Here is a 26,410-nt window from a genome sequence, read left to right as displayed (position 1 = left end):
CCAGCACCGCCCAGCATCACCCAGCATCACCCAGCACCGCCCAGCATCACCCAGCACCACCCAGCACCGCCCAGCATCACCCAGCATCACCCAGCACCGCCCAGCATCACCCAGCATCACCCAGCATCACCCAGCACCGCCCAGCACCGCCCAGCATCACCCAGCATCACCCAGCACCGCCCAGCATCACCCAGCATCACCCAGCACCGCCCAGCATCACCCAGCATCACCCAGCATCACCCAGCACCGCCCAGCATCACCCAGCATCACCCAGCACCGCCCAGCACCGCCCAGCATCACCCAGCATCACCCAGCATCACCCAGCACCGCCCAGCATCGCCCAGCATCACCCAGCATCACCCAGCACCGCCCAGCACCGCCCAGCATCACCCAGCATCACCCAGCACCGCCCAGCATCACCCAGCATCACCCAGCATCACCCAGCACCGCCCAGCACCGCCCAGCATCACCCAGCATCACCCAGCATCACCCAGCATCACCCAGCATCACCCAGCACCGCCCAGCACCGCCCAGCATCGCCCAGCATCGCCCAGCACCGCCCAGCACCGCCCAGCACCGCCCAGCATCACCCAGCATCACCCAGCACCGCCCAGCACCGCCCAGCACCGCCCAGCATCACCCAGCATCGCCCAGCACCGCCCAGCACCGCCCAGCATCACCCAGCATCACCCAGCATCACCCAGCACCGCCCAGCATCACCCAGCATCACCCAGCACCGCCCAGCACCGCCCAGCACCGCCCAGCATCGCCCAGCATCGCCCAGCACCGCCCAGCACCGCCCAGCACCGCCCAGCATCACCCAGCATCACCCAGCACCGCCCAGCACCGCCCAGCACCGCCCAGCATCGCCCAGCACCGCCCAGCACCGCCCAGCATCACCCAGCACCGCCCAGCATCACCCAGCATCACCCAGCATCACCCAGCACCGCCCAGCATCACCCAGCATCACCCAGCACCGCCCAGCATCGCCCAGCATCACCCAGCATCACCCAGCATCACCCAGCACTGCCCAGCATCACCCAGCATCACCCAGCATCACCCAGCATCACCCAGCATCACCCAGCACCGCCCAGCATCACCCAGCATCACCCAGCATCACCCAGCACCACCCAGCATCACCCAGCATCACCCAGCATCACCCAGCACCGCCCAGCATCACCCAGCATCACCCAGCATCACCCAGCACCGCCCAGCATCACCCAGCATCACCCAGCATCACCCAGCATCACCCAGCACCGCCCAGCATCACCCAGCATCACCCAGCATCACCCAGCATCACCCAGCACCACCCAGCATCACCCAGCATCACCCAGCATCACCCAGCACCGCCCAGCATCACCCAGCATCACCCAGCATCACCCAGCACCGCCCAGCATCACCCAGCATCACCCAGCATCACCCAGCATCGCCCAGCACCGCCCAGCACCGCCCAGCACCGCCCAGCATCACCCAGCATCACCCAGCATCGCCCAGCATCACCCAGCATCACCCAGCACCGCCCAGCATCACCCAGCATCACCCAGCACCGCCCAGCATCACCCAGCACCACCCAGCATCGCCCAGCATCACCCAGCATCACCCAGCACTGCCCAGCACCGCCCAGCATCACCCAGCATCACCCAGCACCACCCAGCATCGCCCAGCATCACCCAGCACCGCCCAGCATCACCCAGCATCACCCAGCACTGCCCAGCATCGCCCAGCATCACCCAGCATCACCCAGCACTGCCCAGCACCGCCCAGCATCACCCAGCATCACCCAGCATCGCCCAGCACCGCCCAGCACCGCCCAGCATCACCCAGCACCGCCCAGCATCACCCAGCATCACCCAGCACTGCCCAGCATCACCCAGCACCGCCCAGCATCGCCCAGCATCGCCCAGCACCGCCCAGCATCACCCAGCATCACCCAGCATCACCCAGCATCACCCAGCATCGCCCAGCATCACCCAGCATCGCCCAGCACCGCCCAGCATCACCCAGCATCACCCAGCACCACCCAGCATCACCCAGCATCACCCAGCATCACCCAGCACCACCCAGCATCACCCAGCATCACCCAGCATCACCCAGCATCACCCAGCACCACCCAGCATCACCCAGCATCACCCAGCATCACCCAGCACCGCCCAGCATCACCCAGCATCACCCAGCATCACCCAGCATCACCCAGCATCACCCAGCACCGCCCAGCATCACCCAGCATCACCCAGCATCACCCAGCATCACCCAGCACCGCCCAGCATCACCCAGCATCACCCAGCATCACCCAGCATCATCCAGCATCGCCCAGCACCGCCCAGCACCGCCCAGCATCACCCAGCACCGCCCAGCATCACCCAGCATCACCCAGCACCGCCCAGCATCACCCAGCACCACCCAGCATCGCCCAGCATCACCCAGCATCACCCAGCACTGCCCAGCACCGCCCAGCATCACCCAGCATCGCCCAGCACCGCCCAGCATCACCCAGCATCACCCAGCACCACCCAGCATCACCCAGCATCACCCAGCATCACCCAGCACCACCCAGCATCACCCAGCATCACCCAGCATCACCCAGCATCACCCAGCACCACCCAGCATCACCCAGCACCACCCAGCATCACCCAGCATCACCCAGCATCACCCAGCATCACCCAGCACCACCCAGCATCACCCAGCATCACCCAGCATCACCCAGCACCGCCCAGCATCACCCAGCATCACCCAGCACTGCCCAGCATCACCCAGCACCGCCCAGCATCGCCCAGCATCACCCAGCATCGCCCAGCACCGCCCAGCACCGCCCAGCATCACCCAGCATCGCCCAGCATCACCCAGCATCACCCAGCATCACCCAGCATCGCCCAGCATCACCCAGCATCACCCAGCACCGCCCAGCATCACCCAGCATCACCCAGCACCACCCAGCATCACCCAGCATCACCCAGCATCACCCAGCACCACCCAGCATCACCCAGCATCACCCAGCATCACCCAGCATCACCCAGCATCACCCAGCACCGCCCAGCATCACCCAGCATCACCCAGCATCGCCCAGCACCGCCCAGCACCGCCCAGCATCACCCAGCATCACCCAGCATCGCCCAGCACCGCCCAGCATCACCCAGCATCACCCAGCATCACCCAGCATCACCCAGCACCGCCCAGCACCGCCCAGCACAGCCCAGCATCACCCAGCATCACCCAGCATCACCCAGCATCACCCAGCATCACCCAGCATCACCCAGCACTGCCCAGCATCACCCAGCATCACCCAGCATCACCCAGCATCACCCAGCATCACCCAGCATCATCCAGCATCGCCCAGCACCGCCCAGCACCGCCCAGCATCACCCAGCACCGCCCAGCATCACCCAGCATCGCCCAGCATCACCCAGCATCACCCAGCACCGCCCAGCATCACCCAGCAGCACCCAGCACCGCCCAGCATCACCCAGCATCACCCAGCATCACCCAGCACCGCCCAGCACTGCCCAGCATCACCCAGCATCACCCAGCACTGCCCAGCATCACCCAGCATCACCCAGCATCACCCAGCATCACCCAGCATCACCCAGCACCGCCCAGCACCGCCCAGCACCGCCCAGCATCGCCCAGCATCGCCCAGCACCGCCCAGCATCACCCAGCATCACCCAGCACCGCCCAGCACCGCCCAGCACCGCCCAGCATCGCCCAGCATCGCCCAGCACCGCCCAGCATCACCCAGCATCACCCAGCACCTCCCAGCACCATCCCAGTACCACTCAGCTCCCCCCAGCACCCCACCACCACCACCCAGCACCACCCAGCGCCCCCCCAGCACCCCCCCAGCACCACTCAGCACCCCCCAGCACCCCCCAGCACCACCCCCACCGTGTCCCAGCCTGCAGGCACCCCCAGGGCAGCCCTCAGCACCCCCCAGCACCACCCCAGCAGCCCCTCAGAGAGGTAAAAGCCCCACAGAGACCCCCAGGAGCTACATCAAGACCCCCAAGAGCTGCACAAAGACCCTCAGGAGCTTCTTGGAGATAAGGCTCCACAGAGACCTCCAGGAGCTCCATAAGGACCCCCAAGAGCTCCATAATGACCCCCAGGAGCTCCACCAAGACCTCCAGGAGCTCCACAAGGACCCCCAGGAGCTCCTTGGAGATATGAAGGCTCCATCAAGACCTCCAGGAGCTCCATCAAGACCTCCAGGAGCTCCTTGGAGATATGAAGGCTCCATCAAGACCTCCAGGAGCTCCATCAAGACCTCCAGGAGCTCCATCAAGACCCCCAGGAGCTCCTTGGAGATATGAAGGCTCCATCAGGACCCCCAGGAGCTCCATAAAGAGCTACACCTCCAGGAACCCCCACAGAGACCTCAAGGAGCCTCTTGGAGGTATGAAGGTCCAAGAAGGACCTCCAGGGACCCCATAAAGACCTCCAGGAAGTCCATAAAGACTTCAAGGAACCTCACAGGGAGCTCAAGAAACCCTCTGGAGGCGCTGAGGTACCCCCTGGAGATATGAAGGCCCCAGAGGGAGCTGCAGGGAGCCCAGAGGGAGCTGCAGGGAGCCCAGAGGGAGCTGCAGGGAGCCCAGAGGGAGCTGCAGGGAGCCCAGAGGGAGCTGCAGGGAGCCCAGAGGGAGCTGCAGGGAGCCCAGAGGGAGCTGCAGGGAGCCCAGAGGGAGCTGCAGGGAGCCAGAGGGAGCTGCAGGGAGCCAGAGGGAGCTGCAGGGAGCCAGAGGGAGCTGCAGGGAGCCAGAGGGAGCCAGAGGGAGCTGCAGGGAGCCAGAGGGAGCTGCAGGGAGCCAGAGGGAGCCAGAGGGAGCTGCAGGGAGCCCAGAGGGAGCTGCAGGGAGCCAGAGGGAGCTGCAGAGAGCCCAGAGGGAGCTGCAGGGAGCCAGAGGGAGCTGCAGGGAGCCCAGAGGGAGCTGCAGGGAGCCCAGAGGGAGCTGCAGGGAGCCCAGAGGGAGCTGCAGGGAGCCAGAGGGAGCTGCAGGGAGCCAGAGGGAGCTGCAGGGAGCCCAGAGGGAGCTGCAGGGAGCCCAGAGGGAGCTGCAGAGAGCCAGAGGGAGCTGCAGGGAGCCCAGAGGGAGCTGCAGGGAGCCAGAGGGAGCTGCAGGGAGCCAGAGGGAGCTGCAGAGAGCCAGAGGGAGCTGCAGAGAGCCCAGAGGGAGCTGCAGGGAGCCAGAGGGAGCTGCAGGGAGCCCAGAGGGAGCTGCAGGGAGCCAGAGGGAGCTGCAGGGAGCCAGAGGGAGCTGCAGGGAGCCAGAGGGAGCCAGAGGGAGCTGCAGGGAGCCCAGAGGGAGCTGCAGGGAGCCCAGAGGGAGCTGCAGGGAGCCAGAGGGAGCTGCAGGGAGCCCAGAGGGAGCTGCAGGGAGCCAGAGGGAGCTGCAGGGAGCCAGAGGGAGCTGCAGAGAGCCAGAGGGAGCTGCAGAGAGCCCAGAGGGAGCTGCAGGGAGCCAGAGGGAGCTGCAGGGAGCCCAGAGGGAGCTGCAGGGAGCCCAGAGGGAGCCAGAGGGAGCTGCAGGGAGCCAGAGGGAGCTGCAGGGAGCCAGAGGGAGCCAGAGGGAGCTGCAGGGAGCCAGAGGGAGCTGCAGGGAGCCAGAGGGAGCTGCAGGGAGCCAGAGGGAGCCCAGAGGGAGCTGCAGGGAGCTGCAGGGAGCCAGAGGGAGCTGCAGGGAGCCAGAGGGAGCTGCAGGGAGCCCAGAGGGAGCTGCAGGGAGCCCAGAGGGAGCTGCAGGGAGCCCAGAGGGAGCCAGAGGGAGCTGCAGGGAGCCAGAGGGAGCTGCAGGGAGCCCAGAGGGAGCTGCAGGGAGCCAGAGGGAGCTGCAGGGAGCCCAGAGGGAGCTGCAGGGAGCCAGAGGGAGCCAGAGGGAGCTGCAGGGAGCCAGAGGGAGCTGCAGAGAGCCCAGAGGGAGCTGCAGGGAGCCAGAGGGAGCTGCAGGGAGCTAGAGGGAGCTGCAGGGAGCCAGAGGGAGCTGCAGAGAGCCCAGAGGGAGCTGCAGGGAGCCAGAGGGAGCCCAGAGGGAGCTGCAGGGAGCCAGAGGGAGCTGCAGGGAGCCAGAGGGAGCCCAGAGGGAGCTGCAGGGAGCCAGAGGGAGCTGCAGGGAGCCAGAGGGAGCTGCAGGGAGCCCAGAGGGAGCTGCAGGGAGCCAGAGGGAGCTGCAGGGAGCCCAGAGGGAGCTGCAGGGAGCCAGAGGGAGCTGCAGGGAGCCCAGAGGGAGCTGCAGGGAGCCAGAGGGAGCTGCAGGGAGCCCAGAGGGAGCTGCAGGGAGCCCAGAGGGAGCTGCAGGGAGCCAGAGGGAGCTGCAGGGAGCCCAGAGGGAGCTGCAGGGAGCTGCAGGGAGCCCAGAGGGAGCTGCAGGGAGCCCAGAGGGAGCTGCAGGGAGCCCAGAGGGAGCTGCAGGGAGCCCAGAGGGAGCTGCAGGGAGCCCAGAGGGAGCTGCAGGGAGCCCAGAGGGAGCTGCAGGGAGCCCAGAGGGAGCTGCAGGGAGCCCAGAGGGAGCTGCAGGGAGCCCAGAGGGAGCTGCAGGGAGCCAGAGGGAGCTGCAGGGAGCCAGAGGGAGCTGCAGGGAGCCCAGAGGGAGCTGCAGGGAGCCCAGAGGGAGCTGCAGGGAGCCAGAGGGAGCTGCAGGGAGCCCAGAGGGAGCTGCAGGGAGCCCAGAGGGAGCTGCAGAGAGCCCAGAGGGAGCTGCAGGGAGCCCAGAGGGAGCTGCAGGGAGCCCAGAGGGAGCTGCAGGGAGCCAGAGGGAGCTGCAGGGAGCCAGAGGGAGCTGCAGGGAGCCCAGAGGGAGCTGCAGGGAGCCCAGAGGGAGCTGCAGGGAGCCCAGAGGGAGCTGCAGGGAGCCCAGAGGGAGCTGCAGGGAGCCCAGAGGGAGCTGCAGGGAGCCCAGAGGGAGCTGCAGGGAGCCCAGAGGGAGCTGCAGGGAGCCCAGAGGGAGCTGCAGGGAGCCAGAGGGTGCTGCAGGGAGCCCAGAGGGAGCCCAGAGGGAGCTGCAGGGAGCCCAGAGGGAGCCCAGAGGGAGCTGCAGGGAGCCAGAGGGAGCTGCAGGGAGCCCAGAGGGAGCTGCAGGGAGCCCAGAGGGAGCTGCAGGGAGCCAGAGGGTGCTGCAGGGAGCCCAGAGGGAGCTGCAGGGAGCCAGAGGGAGCTGCAGGGAGCCCAGAGGGAGCTGCAGGGAGCCAGAGGGAGCCCAGAGGGAGCTGCAGGGAGCCAGAGGGAGCTGCAGGGAGCCCAGAGGGAGCTGCAGGGAGCCCAGGGGGAGCTGCAGGGAGCCCAGGGGGAGCTGCAGGGAGCCCAGAGGGAGCTGCAGAGAGCCAGAGGGAGCTGCAGGGAGCCAGAGGGAGCTGCAGGGAGCCCAGAGGGAGCTGCAGAGAGCCAGAGGGAGCTGCAGAGAGCCCAGAGGGAGCTGCAGGGAGCCAGAGGGAGCTGCAGGGAGCCCAGAGGGAGCTGCAGAGAGCCCAGAGGGAGCTGCAGGGAGCCCAGAGGGAGCTGCAGGGAGCCCAGAGGGAGCTGCAGGGAGCCCAGAGGGAGCTGCAGGGAGCCCAGAGGGAGCTGCAGGGAGCTGCAGGGAGCCCAGAGGGAGCTGCAGGGAGCCCAGAGGGAGCTGCAGGGAGCCAGAGGGAGCTGCAGGGAGCCCAGAGGGAGCTGCAGGGAGCCAGAGAGAGCTGCAGGGAGCCAGAGGGAGCTGCAGGGAGCCAGAGGGAGCTGCAGGGAGCCCAGAGGGAGCTGCAGGGAGCCAGAGGGAGCTGCAGGGAGCCCAGAGGGAGCCCAGAGGGAGCTGCAGGGAGCCAGAGGGAGCTGCAGGGAGCCAGAGGGAGCTGCAGGGAGCTGCAGGGAGCCCAGAGGGAGCTGCAGGGAGCCAGAGGGAGCTGCAGGGAGCTGCAGGGAGCCCAGAGGGAGCTGCAGGGAGCCAGAGGGAGCTGCAGGGAGCCAGAGGGAGCTGCAGGGAGCCCAGAGGGAGCCCAGAGGGAGCTGCAGGGAGCCAGAGGGAGCTGCAGGGAGCCCAGGGGGAGCTGCAGGGAGCCCAGAGGGAGCCCAGAGGGAGCTGCAGGGAGCCAGAGAGAGCTGCAGGGAGCTGCAGGGAGCCAGAGAGAGCTGCAGGGAGCTGCAGGGAGCCAGAGGGAGCTGCAGGGAGCCCAGAGGGAGCTGCAGGGAGCCCAGAGGGAGCTGCAGGGAGCCCAGAGGGAGCTGCAGGGAGCCAGAGGGAGCTGCAGGGAGCTGCAGGGAGCCAGAGGGAGCTGCAGGGAGCCCAGAGGGAGCTGCAGGGAGCCAGAGGGAGCTGCAGGGAGCCCAGAGGGAGCTGCAGGGAGCCAGAGGGAGCTGCAGGGAGCCCAGAGGGAGCTGCAGGGAGCCCAGAGGGAGCTGCAGAGAGCCCAGAGGGAGCTGCAGGGAGCCCAGAGGGAGCTGCAGGGAGCCCAGAGGGAGCTGCAGAGAGCCCAGAGGGAGCTGCAGAGAGCCAGAGGGAGCTTCAGGGAGCCCAGAGGGAGCTTCAGGGAGCCCAGAGGGAGCTGCAGGGAGCTGCAGAGAGCCAGAGGGAGCTGCAGGGAGCCAGAGGGAGCTGCAGGGAGCCCAGAGGGAGCTGCAGGGAGCCCAGAGGGAGCTGCAGGGAGCCAGAGGGAGCTGCAGGGAGCCCAGAGGGAGCTGCAGGGAGCCAGAGGGAGCTGCAGGGAGCCAGAGGGAGCTGCAGGGAGCTGCAGGGAGCCAGAGGGAGCTGCAGGGAGCCAGAGGGAGCTGCAGGGAGCCCAGAGGGAGCTGCAGGGAGCCAGAGGGAGCTGCAGGGAGCCCAGAGGGAGCTGCAGGGAGCCAGAGGGAGCTGCAGGGAGCCCAGAGGGAGCTGCAGGGAGCCAGAGGGAGCTGCAGGGAGCCAGAGGGAGCTGCAGGGAGCCCAGAGGGAGCTGCAGAGCTCAGAGGGAGCTGCAGGGAGCCAGAGGGAGCTGCAGGGAGCCCAGAGGGAGCCCAGAGGGAGCTGCAGGGAGCCCAGAGGGAGCTGCAGGGAGCCAGAGGGAGCTGCAGGGAGCTGCAGGGAGCCAGAGGGAGCTGCAGGCAGCCCCTGGAGGCTGTCCCCACCTTGAGGCGGTCGAGGTTGTGGCCGTACTCGTCCAGCACCGTGGTGCCGTTGTGCATCACTCCGTTGCCTGTCATCATCCAGGTGCCTGGGGGAGAAGGAGAAGCCCCCTGAGGAACCCCACAGAGACCGCCAGGAACCCCACAGAGACCGCCAGGAACCCCCTGCAGATGCTGAGGAACCCCCTGCAGATAGGAACACCCCATAAGGACCTCCAGGAACCCTCTGGAGGTGTTGAGAAGCCCTCTGGAGATATGAAAGCCCCAAAGGGACCTCCAGGAACCCTCTGGAGGTGTTGGGCAATCCCTTGGAGATACAAAGGCCCCATAGGGACCTCCAGGAGCCCTCTGGAGATATGAAGGCCCCATGGGGACTTCTAGGACCCCTCTGGAGGTGTTGAGGAACCCCCTGGAGATATGAAGGCCCCAGAGGGACTTCCAGGAACCCCCTGAAGGTGTTGAGGAACCCCTTGGAGAGATGAAAGCCACATAGGGACCTCCAGGAGCCCTCTGGAGATATGAAGGCCCCATAGGGACCTCCAGAAACCCCACAAGGACCTCCAGGAACCCTCTGGAGGTGTTGAGGAACCCCCTGGAGATATGAAGGCCCCATGGGGACTTCTAGGACCCCTCTGGAGGTGTTGAAGAACCCCCTGGAGATAAGAAGGCCCCATAGGGGCTTCCAGGAGCCCTCTGGAGAGATGAAAGCCACATAGGGACCTCCAGGAGCCCTCTGGAGAGATGAAGGCCTCATAGGGACCTCCAGGAACCCCACAAGGACCTCCAGGACCCCTCTGGAGGTGTTGAGGAACCCCCTGGAGATACAAAGGCCACATTGGGAGCTCCAGGAACCCTCTGGAGGTGTCGAGGAACCCCTTGGAGAGATGAAAACCACATAGAGATCTCCAGGAGTCCTCTGGAGAGATGAAGGCCCCATAGGGACCTCCAGGAACCCCACAAGGACCTCCAGGATCCCTCTGGAGGTGTTGGGGAACCCCTTGGAGAGATGAAAACCTTACAAGGACCTCCATGATCCCCCTGGAGATATGAAGGCCCCATGGGGACTCCTAGGACCCCTCTGGAGGTGTTGAGGAACCCCTTGGAGAGATGAAAGCCACATAGGGACCTCCAGGAACCCCACAAGGACCTCCAGGACCCCTCTGGAGGTGTTGGGGAACCCCCTGGAGATACAAAGTCCACATTGGGAGCTCCAGGAACCCTCTGGAGGTGTTGAGGAACCCCCTGGAGATATGAAGGCCCCAGAGGGACTTCCAGGAACTCTCTGGAGATATGAAAGCCTCATAGGGACCTCCAGGAACCCCACAAGGACCTCCAGGAACCCCCTTGAAGGTGTTGAAGAACCCCTTGGAGAGATGAAAGCCACATAGGGACCTCCAGGAACCCCACAAGGACCTCCAGGAACTCCACAAGGACCTCCAGGAACCCTCTGGAGGTGTTGAGGAACCCCTTGGAGATATGAAGGCCCCACAGGGACTTCCAGGATCCCCCTGGAGATATGAAGGCCCCATGGGGACTTCTAGGACCCCTCTGGAGGTGTTGAGGAACCCCCTGGAGATATGAAGGCTCCAGAGGGACTTCCAGGAACCCCCTGAAGGTGTTGAGGAACCCCTTGGAGAGATGAAAGCCACATAGGGACCTCCAGGAACCCCACAAGGACCTCCAGGACCCCTCTGGAGGTGTTGGGGAACCCCCTGGAGATACAAAGGCCACACTGGGAGCTCCAGGACCCCTCTGGAGGTGTTGAGGAACCCCCCTGGAGATATGAAGGCCCCAGAGGGACTTCCAGGAACCCCCTGAAGGTGTTGAGGAACTCCTTGGAGAGATGAAAGCCACATAGGGACCTCCAGGAACCCCACAAGGACCTCCAGGAACCCCCTGGAGGTGTTGAGGAACCCCTTGGAGATATGAAGGCCCCACAGGGACTTCCAGGAACCCTCGGGAGATATGAAGGCCCCATAGGGACCTCCAGGAACCCCACAAGAACCTCCAGGAACCCCCTTGAAGGTGTTGAAGAACCCCTTGGAGAGATGAAAGCCACATAGGGACCTCCAGGAGCCCTCTGGAGAGATGAAGGCCCCATAGGGACCTCCAGAAACCCCACAAGGACCTCCAGGACCCCTCTGGAGGTGTTGGGGAACCCCTTGGAGAGATGAAAACCTTACAAGGACCTCCAGGATCCCCCTGGAGATATGAAGGCTCCATAGGGACCTCCAAGAACCCCCTGAAGGTGTTGAGGAACCCCTTGGAGAGATGAAAGCCACATAGGGACCTCCAGGAACCCCACAAGGACCTCCAGGAACCCTCTGGATGTGTTGGGGAACCCCCTGGAGATACAAAGTCCACATTGGGAGCTCCAGGAACCCTCTGGAGGTGTTGAGGAACCCCCTGGAGATATGAAGGCCCCACAGGGACTTCCAGGAACCCCCTGAAGGTGCTGAGGAACCCCTTGGAGAGATGAAAGGCACATAGGGACCTCCAGGAACCCCACAAGGACCTACAGGAACTCCACAAGGACCTCCAGGAACCCTCTGTTGGTGTTGAGGAACCCCTTGGAGATATGAAGGCCCCACAGGGACTTCCAGGAACCCTCTGGAGAGATGAAGGCCCCATAGGGACCTCCAGGAACCCCACAAGGACCTCCAGGAACCCCCTTGAAGGTGTTGAAGAACCCCTTGGAGAGATGAAAGCCACATAGGGACCTCCAGGAACCCTCTGGAGGCGTTGGGGAACCCCTTGGAGATACAAAGGCCACACTGGGAGCTCCAGGAACCCTCTGAAGGCGTTGGGGAAGCCGCTGGCGATCCGAAGGCCCCAGAGGGAGCTGGGGGAAGCCCCGGGAGGGGCAGCAGGGGTCGGCAGGGGGTGGCGGGGGGCCCGGCAGGGGTGCAGGGGTCGGGGCAGGGGCGGGTACCGGAGCGCAGGTTGGTCATGGTGGAGGGCAGCTGCAGGCAGGCCGGGTCGTGGGTGGTGACGCCGATCTCGATGGAGCCTGCCCACTTCTCCACCATCTTGTCCAGCCGCACCTGGAAGACTTCGTTGTCGCGCAGCGGGCGGCAGCTCAGCGCCACCCCGTGGTTGAAGTCGTCCGTGGCGCTGCGGGGAGCAGGGCACCCGCCCAGGGTGAGGGCAGGCCAAGGGGGAGGCCAACAACGGGGGGAGGAGCGTGGGGGGGGAGGAGTGCGGGGGGGAGGGGGGCGCGGGGTGGGGCGCAGGAGGGCAAGGGGGGAAGAGGAGGGCGGTGGGGGGAGGAGGAGGAGGCAGGGGTGTGAGGGGAGAGGGAGAAGCGCAAGGGGGAGGGAGGGGGAGGAGCGCAGGGGGAGAGGAATGAGGGGGGAGGAGCATAGGGGAGAGGAGGAGCACGAGGGGAGAGGAGCGCGGGGGGGAGGGAGAGGGAGAGGGAGGAGTGCAGGGGAGGAGAGGGAGGAGCGCAAGGGGGGAGAGGGAGGAGCGCAGGGGGGAGAGGGAGGAGCGCAGGGGGGAGAGGGAGAGGGAGGAGCGCAAGGGGGGAGAGGGAGAGGGAGGAGCGCAAGGGGAGAGGGAGAGGGAGGAGCGCAAGGGGAGAGGGAGAGGGAGGAGCGCAGGGGGGAGAGGGAGAGGGAGAGGGAGGAGCGCAAGGGGGGAGAGGGAGAGGGAGGAGCGCAAGGGGGGAGAGGGAGAGGGAGGAGCGCAAGGGGGGAGAGGGAGAGGGAGGAGCGCAGGGGGAGAGGGAGAAGGAGGAGCGCAGGGGGAGAGGGAGAGGGAGGAGCGCAGGGGGGAGAGGGAGAGGGAGGAGCGCAGGGGGGAGAGGGAGAGGGAGGAGCGCAGGGGGAGAGGGAGAGGGAGGAGCACAGGGGGGAGAGGGAGAAGGAGGAGCACAGGGGGGAGGGGGGGCGCAGGGGGAGGGGGAGGAGCGCGAGAGGGAGAGGGAGGAGGGCAAGGGGGAGAGGGAGAGGGAGGAGGGCAAGGGGGGAGAGGGAGAGGGAGGAGGGCAAGGGGGAGAGGGAGAGGGAGGAGCGCAGGGGGGAGAGGGAGAGGGAGGAGCGCAGGGGGGAGAGGGAGAGGGAGGAGCGCAAGGGGGAGAGGGAGAGGGAGGAGCGCAAGGGGGGAGAGGGAGAGGGAGGAGCGCAAGGGGGGAGAGGGAGAGGGAGGAGCGCAGGGGGAGAGGGAGAGGGAGGAGCGCAGGGGGGAGAGGGAGAGGGAGGAGCACAGGGGGAGGGGGGGCGCAGGGGGAGGGGGAGGAGCGCGAGAGGGAGAGGGAGGAGGGCAAGGGGGAGAGGGAGAGGGAGGAGCGCAAGGGGGGAGAGGGAGAGGGAGGAGCGCAAGGGGGGAGAGGGAGAGGGAGGAGCGCAGGGGGGGAGGGCGAGGGAGGAGCGCGGGGGGAGAGGGAGAGGGAGGAGCGCAAGGGGGGAGAGGGAGAGGGAGGAGCGCAGGGGGGGGAGGGCGAGGGAGGAGCACAGGGGGAGAGGGAGAGGGAGGAGCGCAGGGGGAGAGGGAGAGGGAGGAGCGCAAGGGGAGAGGGAGAGGGAGGAGCGCAAGGGGGAGAGGGAGAGGGAGGAGCGCGGGGGGAGAGGGAGAGGGAGAGGGAGGAGCGCAAGGGGGAGAGGGAGAGGGAGGAGCGCAAGGGGGAGAGGGAGAGGGAGGAGCGCAGGGGGAGGGGGCGCGGGGTGGGGAGCAGGAGTGCAAGGGGGGAAGAGGAGGGCGGTGGGGGGAGGAGGAGGGGGGACAGGCATGAGGGGAGAGGGAGAAGCGCAAGGGGGAGGGAGGGGAGGAGCGCAGGGGGAGAGGAGTGAGGGGGGGAGGAGCGCAGGGGAGAGGAGGAGCGAGGGGGGAGGGGCAGGGGGTGGGGCGCAGGAGGGCAAGGGGCAGAGGAGAAGGGTGGGAGGAGGAGGGGGGAGGAGCATGAGGGGAGAGGGAGGGGGAGGAGCGCAAGGGGGAGAGGAGTGAGAGGGGAGGAGCGCGGGGGGAGAGGTGTGCGGGGGGGAGAGGAGCGCAAGGTGGGGCGGAGGAGGGCAAGGGTGGGAGGAGGAGGGCGGTGGGGGGACAAGGGCAGGGGGGGGAGGAGTGGGTGAGTGGGGTGCAGGAGGGCAAGGGGCAGAGGAGAAGGGTGGGGGTTGAAGAGGAGGGTGGAGGGGGGAGGGACGTGAGGGGAGAGGGAGAGGGAGGAGCACAAGGGGGACGGGGGAGGAGTGCGGGGGAGAGGAGTGAGGGGGGAGGAGTGCAGGGAGGAGTGCGGGGGGGAGCAGGAGGGCGGGGAGGAGGAGCGTGGAGAGGGAAAGGGAGGGGGAGGAGCACAGGGGGAGGGAGGGGGAGGAGCACAAGGGGGAGGGAGGGGGAGGAGCACAAGGGGGAGGGAGAGGAGTGAGGGGGGAGGAGTGTGAGGGGGGGAGGGGAGGAGCGCGGGGGAGAGGGAGGGGGAGGAGCGCAGGGGGGAGGGGGGGAGCGCAAGGGGGAGGGGGGGGAGAGGGAGAAGCACGAGGGGGGAGAGAGAGAGGGAGGAGTGCGAGGGGGGAGGAGGAGCACGGGGAGGAGCGCGGAGGGAGGCGTAGAAGGGCAAGGTGGGGAGGAGAAGGATGGCTGAGGGGCGTGAGGGGAGAGGGACGAGCGCGAGGAGGGAGAGGGAGGAGCGGGGTGGGAGAGGAGAAGCGGGGGGGGCAGGAGCGCGGGGGGGAGGAGCCTAAAGGCTGAGGAGATCAATGGGGGAGGAGCTCAGGGAGGGAGGAGCTCAGGGAAGGAGGAGCGCAAGGGGGAGGGGACCCTCAGACCCCCCTTAGATGCCCTCAGATCCCCTCAGCCCCTCCCCAGACGCCCTCAGCCCCCCCCCAGACGCCCTCCCCCCCCCGCCCCGCTGCCCCTCAGCCCCCCCCCCCCAGCCCCCCCGCTCACTGTGGCCTGAGGGCCGTCCTGCCCTCGTTGACCACGGCAGCCTTCTGCCCGCAGTTGGGGTGGAAGAGCAGGCGGGGGGGCGGCGGCGGCGGGGGGCGGGGGGCGGCGGCGGGGGCGGCGGCGGCGAGGAGGAGCCGGGAGGGGCCCCGGGCGGGGCGGCGGGGGCGGCCTGGGGCGAGAGGGCCCTGAGGATGGCGTTGTTGCGCCGCAGGCGGTCGCTGGGGTTGTGGTTGTGGACGATGGTCACCTTCACCGCCATGCCGTAGAGGTCCACCACCCCGTAGACCACCAGGGGGGTGAGGGTGGTGGCCACGCCTGCGGGAGGAGACCACCACCACCACCATTGCAGGGGCCCAGGGAACCCACCCGGAGGCCTTCCTGGGCCTCACAAAGCAACTCTGCTGGCACCCCAGGCCTCAGGGAGGGCCTCAGGAACCTGCTCGAGGGGCCTCGAGGTCTTGAGACCTCAACCGTGAAGACTTCCAATGGTTGGAGAAGGTCTCCAGAGCCATCTGGAGGTCTTTATGGAGCTCCAAGTCCATCCTGGTGGCCTTCAAGGCCTTGGAGAAGACCTCAAGAAGCATTTGGAGGTCTTTATGGAGCTCCAAGTCCATCCTGGTGGCCTTCAAGGCCTTGGAGAAGACCTCAGGAAACATTTGGAGGTCTCTATGGAGCTCCATGTCCATTCTGGTGGCCTTCAAGGCCTTGGAGAAGACCTCAAGAAGCATTTGGAGGTCTTTATGGAGCTCCAAGTCCATCCTGGTGGCTCTCAAAGCCTTGAAGACTCAACCATGAGGACCTCCAATGGTTGGAGAAGGTCTCAAGAACCATCTGGAGATCTTTATGGAGCTCCAAGTCCATCCTGGTGGCCTTCAAGGCCTTGGAGAAGACCTCAAGAACTACCTTGAGGTCTCTATGGAGCTCCAAGTCCATCCTGGTGGCTCTCAAAGCCTTGAAGACTCAACCATGAGGACCTCCAATGGTTGGAGAAGGTCTCAAGAACCATCTGGAGATCTTTATGGAGCTCCAAGTCCATCCTGGTGGCCTTCAAGGCCTTGGAGAAGACCTCAAGAACTATCTTGAGGTCTCTATGGAGCTCCAAGTCCATCCTGGTGGCTCTCAAGGTCTTGGAGGCTCAACCATGAAGACTTCCAATGGTTAGAGAAGGTCTCCAGAGCCATCTGGAGGTCTTTATGGAGCTCCAAGTCCATCCTGGTGGCCTTCAAGGCCTTGGAAAACACCTCAAGAACTATCTTGAGGTCTCTATGGAGCTCCAAGTCCATCCTGGTGGCTCTCAAAGCCTTGAAGACTCAACCATGAGGACCTCCAATGGTTGGAGAAGGTCTCAAGAACCATCTGGAGGTCTTTATGGAGCTCCAAGTCCATCCTGGTGGCCTTCAAGGCCTTGGAAAACACCTCAAGAACTACCTTGAGGTCTCTATGGAGCTCCAAGTCCATCCTGGTGGCTCTCAAGGTCTTGAGACCTCAACCATGAAGACTTCCAATGGTTGGAGAAGGTCTCCAGAGCCATCTGGAGGTCTTTATGGAGCTCCACATCCATGCTAGTGGCCTTCAAGGCCTTGGAAAACACCTCAAGAACTACCTTGAGGTTGTTATGGAGCTCCCAGTCCATCCTGGTGACCTTCAAGGCCTTGGAGAAGACCTCAAGAACTATCTTGAGGTCTTTATGGAGCTCCACATCCATCCTGGTGACCTTCAAGGCCTTGAAGAAGACCTCAAGAAGCATTTGGAGGTCTTTATGGAGCTCCAAGTCCATCCTGGTGGCCTTCAAGGCCTTGGAGAAGACCTCAAGAACTACCTTGAGGTCTCTATGGAGCTCCAAGTCCATCCTGGTGGCTCTCAAAGCCTTGAAGACTCAACCATGAGGACCTCCAATGGTTGGAGAAGGTCTCAAGAACCATCTGGAGATCTTTATGGAGCTCCACATCCATCCTGGTGGCCTTCAAGGCCTTGGATGAGGTCTCTATGGAGCTCCACATCCATCCTGGTGGCCTTCAAGGCCTTGGAGAAGACCTCAAGAACTACCTTGAGGTCTCTATGGAGCTCCAAGTCCATCCTGGTGGCCTTCAAGGCTTTGGAGAAGACCTCAAGAACTACCTTGAGATCGTTATGGAGCTCCCAGTCCATCCTGGTGACTTCAAGGCCTTGGAGAAGACCTCGAGAACTATCTGGAGGTCTTTATGGAGCTCCAAGTCCATCCTGGTGGCTCTCAAGGTCTTGGAGACTCAACCATGAAGACTTCCCATGGTTGGAGAAGATCTCCAGAGTCATCTGGAGATCTTTATGCACTTCAAAATCAACTTTGGTAGCCACCAAGGGCTTCAAGACTCAACCATGAAGATCTCCAATGGTTGGAGAAGGTCTCCAGAACCATCTGGAGGTCTTTATGGAGCTCCAAGTCCATCCTGGCGGCCTTCAAGGCCTTGGAGAAGACCTCAAGAACTATCTTGAGGTCGTTATGGAGCTCCAAGTCCATCCTGGTGGCTCTCAAGGCCTTGAAGACTCAACCATGAAGATCTCCAATGGTTGGAGAAGGTCTCCAGAACCATCTGGAGGTCTTTATGGAGCTCCAAGTCCATCCTGGTGGCCTTCAAGAAGACCTCAAGAACTATGTGGAGGTCTCTATGGAGCTCCAAGTCCATCCTGGTGTCTCTCAAGGCCTTGAAGACTCAACCATGAAGATCTCCAATGGTTGGACAAGGTCTCCAGAGCCATCTGGAGGTCTTTATGGAGCTCAAAACCCAGCTAGGAGGTCCTCAAGGTCTTGAGGAACCAACCATGAGGACCTCCAATGGTCTTAAGAACCTTCTTGAGGTTCTTCAAGGTCTTGGAAGACTCAACCATGAAGACCTCCATTGGTTGGAAAGGATCCCAAGTACCATCTGAAGGTCTTTATGGAGCTCCAAGTCCATCCTGGTGGCTCTCAAGGTCTTGGAGACTCAACCATGAGGACCTCCACTGGTTGGAGAAGGTCTCAAGAACCATCTGGAGATCTTTACGGACTTCAAAATCAACTTTGGTAGCCACCAAGGGCTTCAAGACTCAACCATGAAGATCTCCAATGGTTGGAGAAGGTCTCCAGAGCCATCTGGAGGTCTTTATGGAGCTCAAAACCCAGCTAGGAGGTCCTCAAGGTCTTGAGGAACCAACCATGAGGACCTCCAATGGTCTTAAGAACCTTCTTGAGGTTCCTCAAGGTCTTGAAGACTCAACCATGAAGACCTCCACTGGTTGGAGATGGTCTCAAGAACCATCTGGAGGTCTTTATGGAGCTCCAAGTCCATCTTGGTGGCTCTCAAGGCCTTGGAGACTCAACCATGAAGACCTTCACTGGTTGGAGATGATCCCAAGGACCATCTGGAGGTCTTTATGGACCTCACAAAGCAACTTTGGGGGCCCTCAAGGGCTCAAAGAGGTCCCCAAGAACCTTCTTGAGGTTCCTCAAGGTCTTGAGGACTCCACCATGAAGACCTCCACTGGTTGGAGAAGGTCTCAAGGACCATCTGGAGGTCTTTATGGAGCTCCAAGTCCATGCTGGTGGCCTTCAAGGCCTTGGGGAGGGTCTCCAGCAGCCTGGGGAGGTGGGGGGCAGGGTTTGAGGCTGCCCCCCGGGCCCTGGAGCTGCTCCCTGGCTGCTCCTCACCTTGGTCCACGCCGTTGATGTAGAAGTGCAGAGCGTTGTTGGCCTTCCTGGTCAGCCCAATGTGGTCTCCTTCCTGGGGGGGCAGGGACAGGGAGGTCACCCCCCCCCTCCAAAACACCTCCTGGAGGTGACCCCAGGGCCGGGAGAAGACCCCCAAGGGGGGTGGGACCCCAACATGACCTCCTCAGGAGGTGGGGGAGAAACGGGGGGGAGGGGACTGGGGGGGGACTGGGAGGGGATTTGGGGGTCCTGGGGGGGAACTGGGAGAGACTGGGGAGGGATTTGGGGGTGCTGGAGGAGGACTGGGAGAGACTGGGGAGGGGAGTTGGGGGTCCTGGGGGGAGGGAATGGGACTGGGAGGGGTCCCAAGGGGAATTTGGGGGTGCTGGGGGGGAGAAGTGGGAGGGATCTGGGGAGGGATCTGGGGGGTCTTGGCAGGGAGGGACTGGGAAGGGTCTTGGGAGGAACAGGGAGGGGAGTTGGGGGTCCTGGGGGGGGGGAACTGGGGGGGGGGAGTTGGGGGTCCTGGGGGGGGGATGGGACTGGGAGGGGTCTCAAGGGGAATTTGGGGGGTCCTGGGAGGGGTCTTGGAGGCAACTGGGAGGGGATTTGGGGGTCCTGGGGAGGGACTGGGAGTTGGGGGCTCCTGGGGTAGCTTTGGGGGAGACTGGAGAGGGATTTGGGGGGTGCTGGAGGGGGACTAGGAGGGACTGGGGAGGGATTTGGGGGTCCTGGGGAGGGGAACTGGGAGGGACTGGGGAGGGATTTGGGGGTCCTGGGGAGGGGAACTGGGAGGGACTGGGAGTTGGGGGCTCCTGGGGTGGCTTTAGGGGAGACTGGGAAGGGATTTGGGGGTGCTGGAGGAGGACTGGGAGAGACTGGGGAGGAATTTGGGGGTCCTGGGGGGAAGATGGGACTGGGAGGGGTCCCAAAGGGAATTTGGGGGTCCTGGGAGGGGTCTTGGAGGCAACTGGGAGGGGGATTTGGGGGTCCTGGGGAGGGGGACTGGGAGGGACTGGGAGCTGGGGGCTCCTGGGGTGGCTTTGGCCAGGGGGACTGGGAGGGGATTTGGGGGTGCTGGAGGGGGACTGGGGAGGGATTTGGGGGTTTTGGGGGGAACAGGGAGGAGACTGGGGATGGATTTGGGAGTGCTAGGGGGGGACTGGGAGGGACTGGGAGCTGGGGGCTCCTGAGGTGGCCTTGGGGGGGACTGGAAGGGGATTTGGGGGGTGCTGGAGAAGGACCTAGGAGAGACTGGGGAGGGGAGTTGGGGGTCCTGGGGGGGGTCCTGGGGGGACTGGGAGGGATCCCAAGGGGAATTTGGGGGGTCCTGGGGGGGGAGAACTGGGAGGGATCTGGGGGTCTTGGCGGGGGGGGACTGGGAGGGGTCTTGGGGGAACTGGGAGGAGACTGGGGAGGAATTTGGGGGTGCTAGGGGGGGACTGGGAGGGACTGGGAGTTGGGGGGGATTGGGGGTGGCCTTGGGGGGGAGACTGGGGAGGGGATTTGGGGGTGCTGGAGGGGGACTGGAGAGACTGGGGAGGGGAGTTGGGGGTCCTGGGGGGGGGAATGGGACTGGGAGGGGTCCCAAGGGGAATTTGGGGGTGCTGGGGGGGAGAAGTGGGAGGGATCTGGGGAGGGATCTGGGGAGGGATCTGGGGAGGGATCTGGGGGTCTTGGCAGGGGGGGGACTGGGTGGCCTCTTGGGGGTAACTGGGAGGGGAGTTGGGGGTCCTGGGGGGTGGAACTGGGGGGGGGGAGTTGGGGGGTCCTGGGGGGGGGGGGGATGGGACTGGAGGGGTCTCAAGGGGAATTTGGGGGTACTGGAGGGGTCTTGGAGGCAACTGGGAGGGACTGGGAGGGGATTTGGGGGGTCCTGGGGAGGGGGACTGGGAGGAACTGGGAGTTGGGGGCTCCTGGGGTGGCCTTGGGGGGGGACTGGAAGGGGATTTGGGAGTGCTGGGGAGGGGACTGGGAGTTGGGTGCTCCTGGGGTGGCCTTGGGGGGGGGACTGGGAGGGGATTTGGGGGTGCTGGGGAGGGACTGGGAGGGACTGGGAGCTGGGGGCTCCTGAGGTGGGCCTTGGGGGGACTGGAAGGGGATTTGGGGGTGCTGGAGAAGGACTAGGAGAGACTGGGGAGGGTAGTTGGGGGTCCTGGGGGGGGTCCTGGGGGGACTGGGAGGGATCCCAAGGGGAATTTGGGGGTCCTGGGGGGCAGAACTGGGAGGGATCTGGGGGTCTTGGCAGGGGGGGGACTGGGAGGGGTCTTGGGGGAACTGGGAGGAGACTGGGGAGGAATTTGGGGGTGCTAGGGGGGGACTGGGAGGGGACTGGGAGTTGGGGCTCCTGGGATGGCTTTGGGGGGGACTGGGAGGGCATTTGGGGGTGCTGGCGGAGGACTGGGAGAGACTGGGGAAGGGAGTTGGGGGTGCTGGGGGGGGGAATGGGACTGGGAGGGGTCCCAAGGGGAATTTGGGGGTGCTGGGGAGGGGAAGTGGGAGGGATCTGGGGGTCTTGGCAGGGGGGCACTGGGAGGGGGTCTTGGGGGTAACTGGGAGGGAACTGGAAGGGCCTCAGAGCAGCTGGGAGGGGAGGTGGGGGTCGGGGGGGGGGATGGGACTGGGAGGGGGTCTCAAGGGGAATTTGGGGGTCCTGGGAGGGGTCTTGGAGGCGACTGGGAGGGGATTTGGGGGTCCTGGGGAGGGGAAACTGGGAGGGACTGGGAGCTGGGGGCTCCTGGGGGGGGGACTGGGAGGGGATTCAGGGGTCCTGGGGGAACTGGGAGGGGTCCCAAGGGGAATTTGGGGGTTCTGGGGGGGGTCCCAAGGGGCTTGGGGGGGGCAGAGGGTGAGAGTCCTGAAGGGGAGACCCCAATATTGGGGGGGGGGTGGGGGGGTGGGAAGGCATCAGGAAAGGGTTGGGGGTGGTGCTGAGAGTCTGGGGGTCACGTTGGGGGTCTCCTGGTGGGGGGGGGTCCCCACAGCCGGAGGGGGGGGGGGGGGCAAAATGGGGGGGTCCCCACAATCGGGGGAGGGGTCCCCACAGCCAGGGGGTCCCCAAAATGGGGGGAGGGGTCCCAGAATCGGGCAGGGGTCCCACAGTCGGGGGGGGTGTCTCACAATCGGGGGGGGTCCCCCACAGCTGGGGGGTGTCCCACAGTTGGGGGGGGGGTCCCCACAGTCGGGGGGGGGGTCACACTGCCGGGGGGGTCCCCCACAGTGGGGGGGGGGGGGCTCCCACAGTCGGAGGTAGGGTCCTCAAAATTGGGGGGGGATCCCACAGTCGGGAGGAGTCCCACAGTTGAGGGGGTCCCCACAATCGGCGGGGTCCCACAGCCAGGGGCAGTCCCACAGTTGGGGGGGGTCCCCACAGCCGGGGGGGGGTCCCCACAGTGGGGAGGGGGGCTCCCCACAGTTGGGGGGTAGGGTCCCCACAATCGGGGGTAGGGTCCCACAGTTGGGGGGGGTCCCCACAGTCGGGGGGGGGTCCCCACAGCCGGGGGGGAGGTCCCACTATCGGGGGGGGGTCCCACAGTTGGAGGGGGGGGTCCCACAGTTGGGGGGGGTCCCACAGCCCAGGGGGGGGTCCCACAGCCGGGGGGGGGTCCCACAGCCGGGGGGGGGGGTCCCACAATTAGGGGGGGGGTCCCACAATTAGGGGGGGGTCCCCACAATCGGGGGGGGGGCCCCACAGCCGGGGGCAGTCCCACAGCTGGGGGGGGGGGTCACACAGTTGGGGGAGGGTCCCCCAATCGGGGGGGGGGGTCCCCACAATCGGGGGGGGGTTTCCCACAGTTGAGGGGATCCCCACAATCGGGGGGGGGGTCCCACAGCCGGGGGGGTGTCCCACAATCGGGAGGGGTCCCACAATCGGGGGGGGAGGTCCCCACAATTGAGGGGATCCCCACAGTTGGGGGTGGTCCCCACAGTTGGGGGGGGTCCCCACAGTTGGGGGGGGTCCCCACAATCGAGGGGGGTCCCCACAATCGAGGGGGGGTCCCACAATCAGGGGAGGGGTCCCCACAGTTGAGGGGGTCCCCACAATCGGGGGGGGGTTTCCCACAGCTGGGTGGGGGTCCCACAGTGGGGAGGGGGGCTCCCCACAGTTGAGTCCCACAGTTGAGGGGATCCCCACAATCGAGGGGGGTCCCCACAGCCCGGGGTGTCCCCACAATCGGGGGGGGTCCCCACAATCGGGGGGGGTCCCCACAATCGGGGGGGGGTCCCCACCTGCAGCTCATCCAGGCTGAACTCGCAGTACTCTCTCCGAGTGCCCTTCCCATTGGTCAGGATCCCACAGCACTCATCATGATGGTACCTGAGGGGGGGAAGTGGGGACACCCCCACAATATGAGGGGATCCCCAAAATTCCAGGGGGACCCCGACATTTTGGGGAGGGGTCCCCCCCAAAATGGCTTTTCGGGGGGGTGAAGAAGCCCCCACCCCTCCTGTTGGAGCCTTTTGAGGAGGGTTGGGAGGCTCAAGGGTGCTTTTGGGGGGTCCCCAACAACCTGGGGAGGGTCTGAAGGGGTCTCTAAATATGAGGGGGGGGTCCCCAACATGCGAGGGGACCCCGAAATTTGGGGAAGGGTCCCCCCCAAAATGGCCTTTGGGGGTGGGATTGGAGCCCCCACCCCTCCTTTTGGAGCCACTTGAGGTCTGGGGGGGGTGCAGGTTGCTTTTAGGGGGGTCCCCAAACTTCAGGGGGGGTCTGAGAGGTCGGGGGGGGGGGCCTCCAAATTTGAGGGGGGGGTCTCCACATTGGAAAAGGGTCCCTGAATTGGGGAGGGGGTCCCCAAAACCCCACTTGAGAGGCTTCAAAGAGGCTTTGAAGTCTCATTTGGGATCATTTTGGAGGCTCTGAGTTGGGGTTGGGGGGGGCTAAAATTCGAAGAGGGGTCTGGGGGGGGGTCCCCAAATGTGGGGAGGGGTCCCCAGATTTGAGGGGGGTCTCCAAATTGGGGAGGGGGGTCCCCAAAACCCCACTTGAGAGGCTTTGAAAGCCTCTGGGTCTCCTTTGGGGTCAACTTTGGAGGCTCCGAGTTGGGGTTGGGGTTTTTGGGGGGGGGCTAAAACTGGAGAGGGGTTCTGGGGGAGTCCCCAAATTTGAGGGGAGGTCCCCAGATTTGAGGGGGGGTCTCCAAATTGGGGAGGGGGTCCCCAAAAACCCCACTTGAGAGGCTTCAAAGAGGCTTTGAAGGCTTTGAGGTCTCCTTTGGGGTCACTCTGGGGGCTCCGAGTTGGGGGGGGGGGGGGTTTGGGGGGGGGGCCTAAAATTGGAGGGGAGGTCTGTGGGGGTCCCCCAATTTGAGGGGGGTCCCCAGATTTGAGAGGGGGTCTCCAAATAAGGGATGGGGTCCCCAAAACCCCCCTTGAGAGGCTTCAAAGAGGCTTTGAAGGCTTTGAGGTCTTCTTTGGGGTCACTCTGAGGGCTCTGAGTTGGGGTTGGGGGCTTTGGGGGGGCCTAAAATTGGAGGGAGGGTCTGGGGGGTCCCCAAATGTGCGTAGGGGTCCCCAGATTTGAGGGGGGTCTCCAAATTAGGGAGGGGGTCCCCAAAACCCTACTTGAGAGGCTTCAAAGAGGCTTTGAAGGCCTCCGAGGTCTCCTTGGGGTCACTTTGGGGGCTCTGAGTTGGGGTTGGGGGTTTTGGAGGGGGCCTAAAATCGGAGGGGGGGTCTGGAGGGGTCCCCAAATTTGAGGGGGGGTCCCCAGATTTGAGATGGGGTCTCCAAATTGGGGAGGGGATCCCCAAAACCCCACTTGGGAGGCTTTGAAAGCCTCTGAGCCTCCTTTGGGGTCAACTTTGGAGGCTCCGAGTTGGGGTTGGGGGGTTTTGGAGGAGGGCCTAAAATTGGAGGGAGGGTCTGGGGTGTCCCCAAATGTGGGGAGGGGTCCCCAGATTTGAGAGGGGGTCTCCAAATTGGGGAGGGGGGTCCCCAAAACCCCACTTGAGAGGCTTCAAAGAGAGTTTTAAAGCTTTGAGGTCTCCTTTGGGGTCACTCTGGGGGCTCTGAGTTGGGGGGGGGGGGGTCCTAAAATTGGAGGGGGGGTCTGGGGGGGTCCCCAAATTTGAGGGGGGGTCCCCAAATTTGAGAGGGGGGTCTCCAAATTGGGGAGGGGTACCCAAAACCCCACTTGAGAGGCTTCAAAGAGGCTTTGAAGGCCTCCGAGGTCTCCTTTGGGGTCACTTTGGGGGCTCTGAGTTGGGGTTGGGGGCTTTGGAGGGGACCTAAAATTGGAGGGGGGGGTCTGGGGAGGTCCCCAAATTTGAGGGGGGGTCCCCAGATTTGAGAGGGGGTCTCCAGATTGGGGAGGGGGTCCCCAAAACCCCACTTGAGAGGCTTCAAAGAGGCTTTGAAGGCTTTGAGGTCTTCTTTAGGGTCACTTTAGGGGCTCTGAGTTGGGGTTGGGGGTTTGGGGGAGGGCCTAAAATTGGAGGGGGGGTCTGGGGGGGGTCCCCCAATTTGAGGGGGGTCCCCAGATTGGGGAGGGGGTCCCCAAAACCCCACTTGAGAAGCTTCAAAGAGACTTTGGAAGGCTTTGAGTCTCCTTTGGGGTCACTCTGGGGGCTCCGAGTTGGGGGGTGGGGGCTTTGGGGGGGCCTAAAATTGGAGGGGGGGGGGCTGTGTGGGGTCCCCAAATTTGAGGGGGGGGTCCCCAGATTTGAGAGGGGGTCTCCAAATTAGGGAGGGGGTCCCCAAAACCCCACTTGAGAGGCTTCAAAGAGGCTTTGAAGGTCTCTGAGGTCTCCTTTGGGGTCACTTTAGGGGCTCCAAATTGCGGTTGGGGGTTTTGGGGGGGGGCCTAAAATTGGAGGGGGGGTCTGGGGGGGGTCCCCAAATTTGAGGGGGGGTCCCCAGATTTGAGAGGGGGGTCTCCAAATTGGGGAGAGGGTCCCCAAAACCCCACTTGAGAGACTTCAAAGAGGAGACCTCAAAGCCTTCGAAGCCTTTGGGGTCACTCTGGGGCTCGGGGTTGGGTGTGGGGGGGGCTAAAATTGGAGGGGGGGGTGTGGGGGGGTCCCCAAATTGGGCTGGGGTCTCACCTGAGCGCAGGTTGGTCATGGTGGCAGGGTACTCCAGGCTGTTGGGGTTGTGGGCAGTGACCCCAATCTCGATGGAGCCTGACCACTTGTCCACCAGCTTGTCAATGCGGATCTGGGGGGGGGAGGGGAGGGGGGCGGGGGGGTTAGGGACCCCCAAAATGGGGAGGAGGGGGAAGGGGGTCCCCCAAGAGAAGAGGGGAAGAGAAGAGAAGAGAGAAGAGGAAAAAAGTTCAGAGAAGCTCTTACAGGACCCCCCCCCAAAAGCAACTTCCCCTCTGCCTCCCCGCCCAGGGACCCCAAAATCCAGGCCAGGACCACCCCCCAAGACCACCCCCCCAGGGACCCCACCCCACGGACCCCAACCCCCCCTCCAGTTACCCCAACACTGCCCCCAGGACCCCCCACCCCCGCCCAGGGACCCCAAAACCCAGCCCAGGACCCCCCACAAGACCCCCCCAGGCACCCCAACACCCCCACCCCCCCCCTGCCCAGGACCCCTTCGAGCCCCCCAGGACCAACCCCCAGGACCCCCAAGCCCCCAAAACCCCCTCAGGATCTCTGAGGACCCCCCCCAAACCTCCTCAGGACCCCCCAAAAGCCCCTCAGAACCCTTCCAGATCCCCCCCAAGGACCCCTCAAGACCCCCAGACCCCTCCCAGCCCCTCCCCAGACCCCCTTGGAACCCTCCTTAGAGCCCCCCCTGCCCCCTTAAACTCCCCCAAACCCCTTCCAAACTCCCCAGGACCCCCCCAGGCCCC

General features: G+C 64.9%; 1 protein-coding gene across 1 annotated transcript in view; it reads right to left on the bottom strand.

The window, feature by feature from the left end:
• Window positions 1-25,764, bottom strand: part of NEURL4 (neuralized E3 ubiquitin protein ligase 4) — a gene marked incomplete at both ends in the record, with an annotated part of 48,109 nt that extends 22,345 nt beyond the window's left edge. Inside the window, 8 exon segments of the mRNA XM_068171042.1 lie at window positions 9,063-9,148; window positions 11,992-12,173; window positions 14,943-15,071; window positions 15,107-15,257; window positions 18,607-18,679; window positions 22,837-22,907; window positions 22,910-22,924; window positions 25,653-25,764. Of these exon segments, the coding sequence (XP_068027143.1) occupies window positions 9,063-9,148; window positions 11,992-12,173; window positions 14,943-15,071; window positions 15,107-15,257; window positions 18,607-18,679; window positions 22,837-22,907; window positions 22,910-22,924; window positions 25,653-25,764 (819 nt within the window).
• Between the last annotated feature and the right edge of the window lie 646 nt (window positions 25,765-26,410).

This window comes from Melanerpes formicivorus, unplaced genomic scaffold (genome assembly GCF_026170545.1).
Source record: "Melanerpes formicivorus ecotype bairdi unplaced genomic scaffold, bMelFor1.0.p_v2 SCAF_1416, whole genome shotgun sequence".
Taxonomy (NCBI): Eukaryota; Metazoa; Chordata; class Aves; order Piciformes; family Picidae; genus Melanerpes; species Melanerpes formicivorus.
The sequence above is the reverse complement of the archived record's forward strand: the minus strand, read 5'-3'. Positions and strand labels throughout refer to the sequence as shown.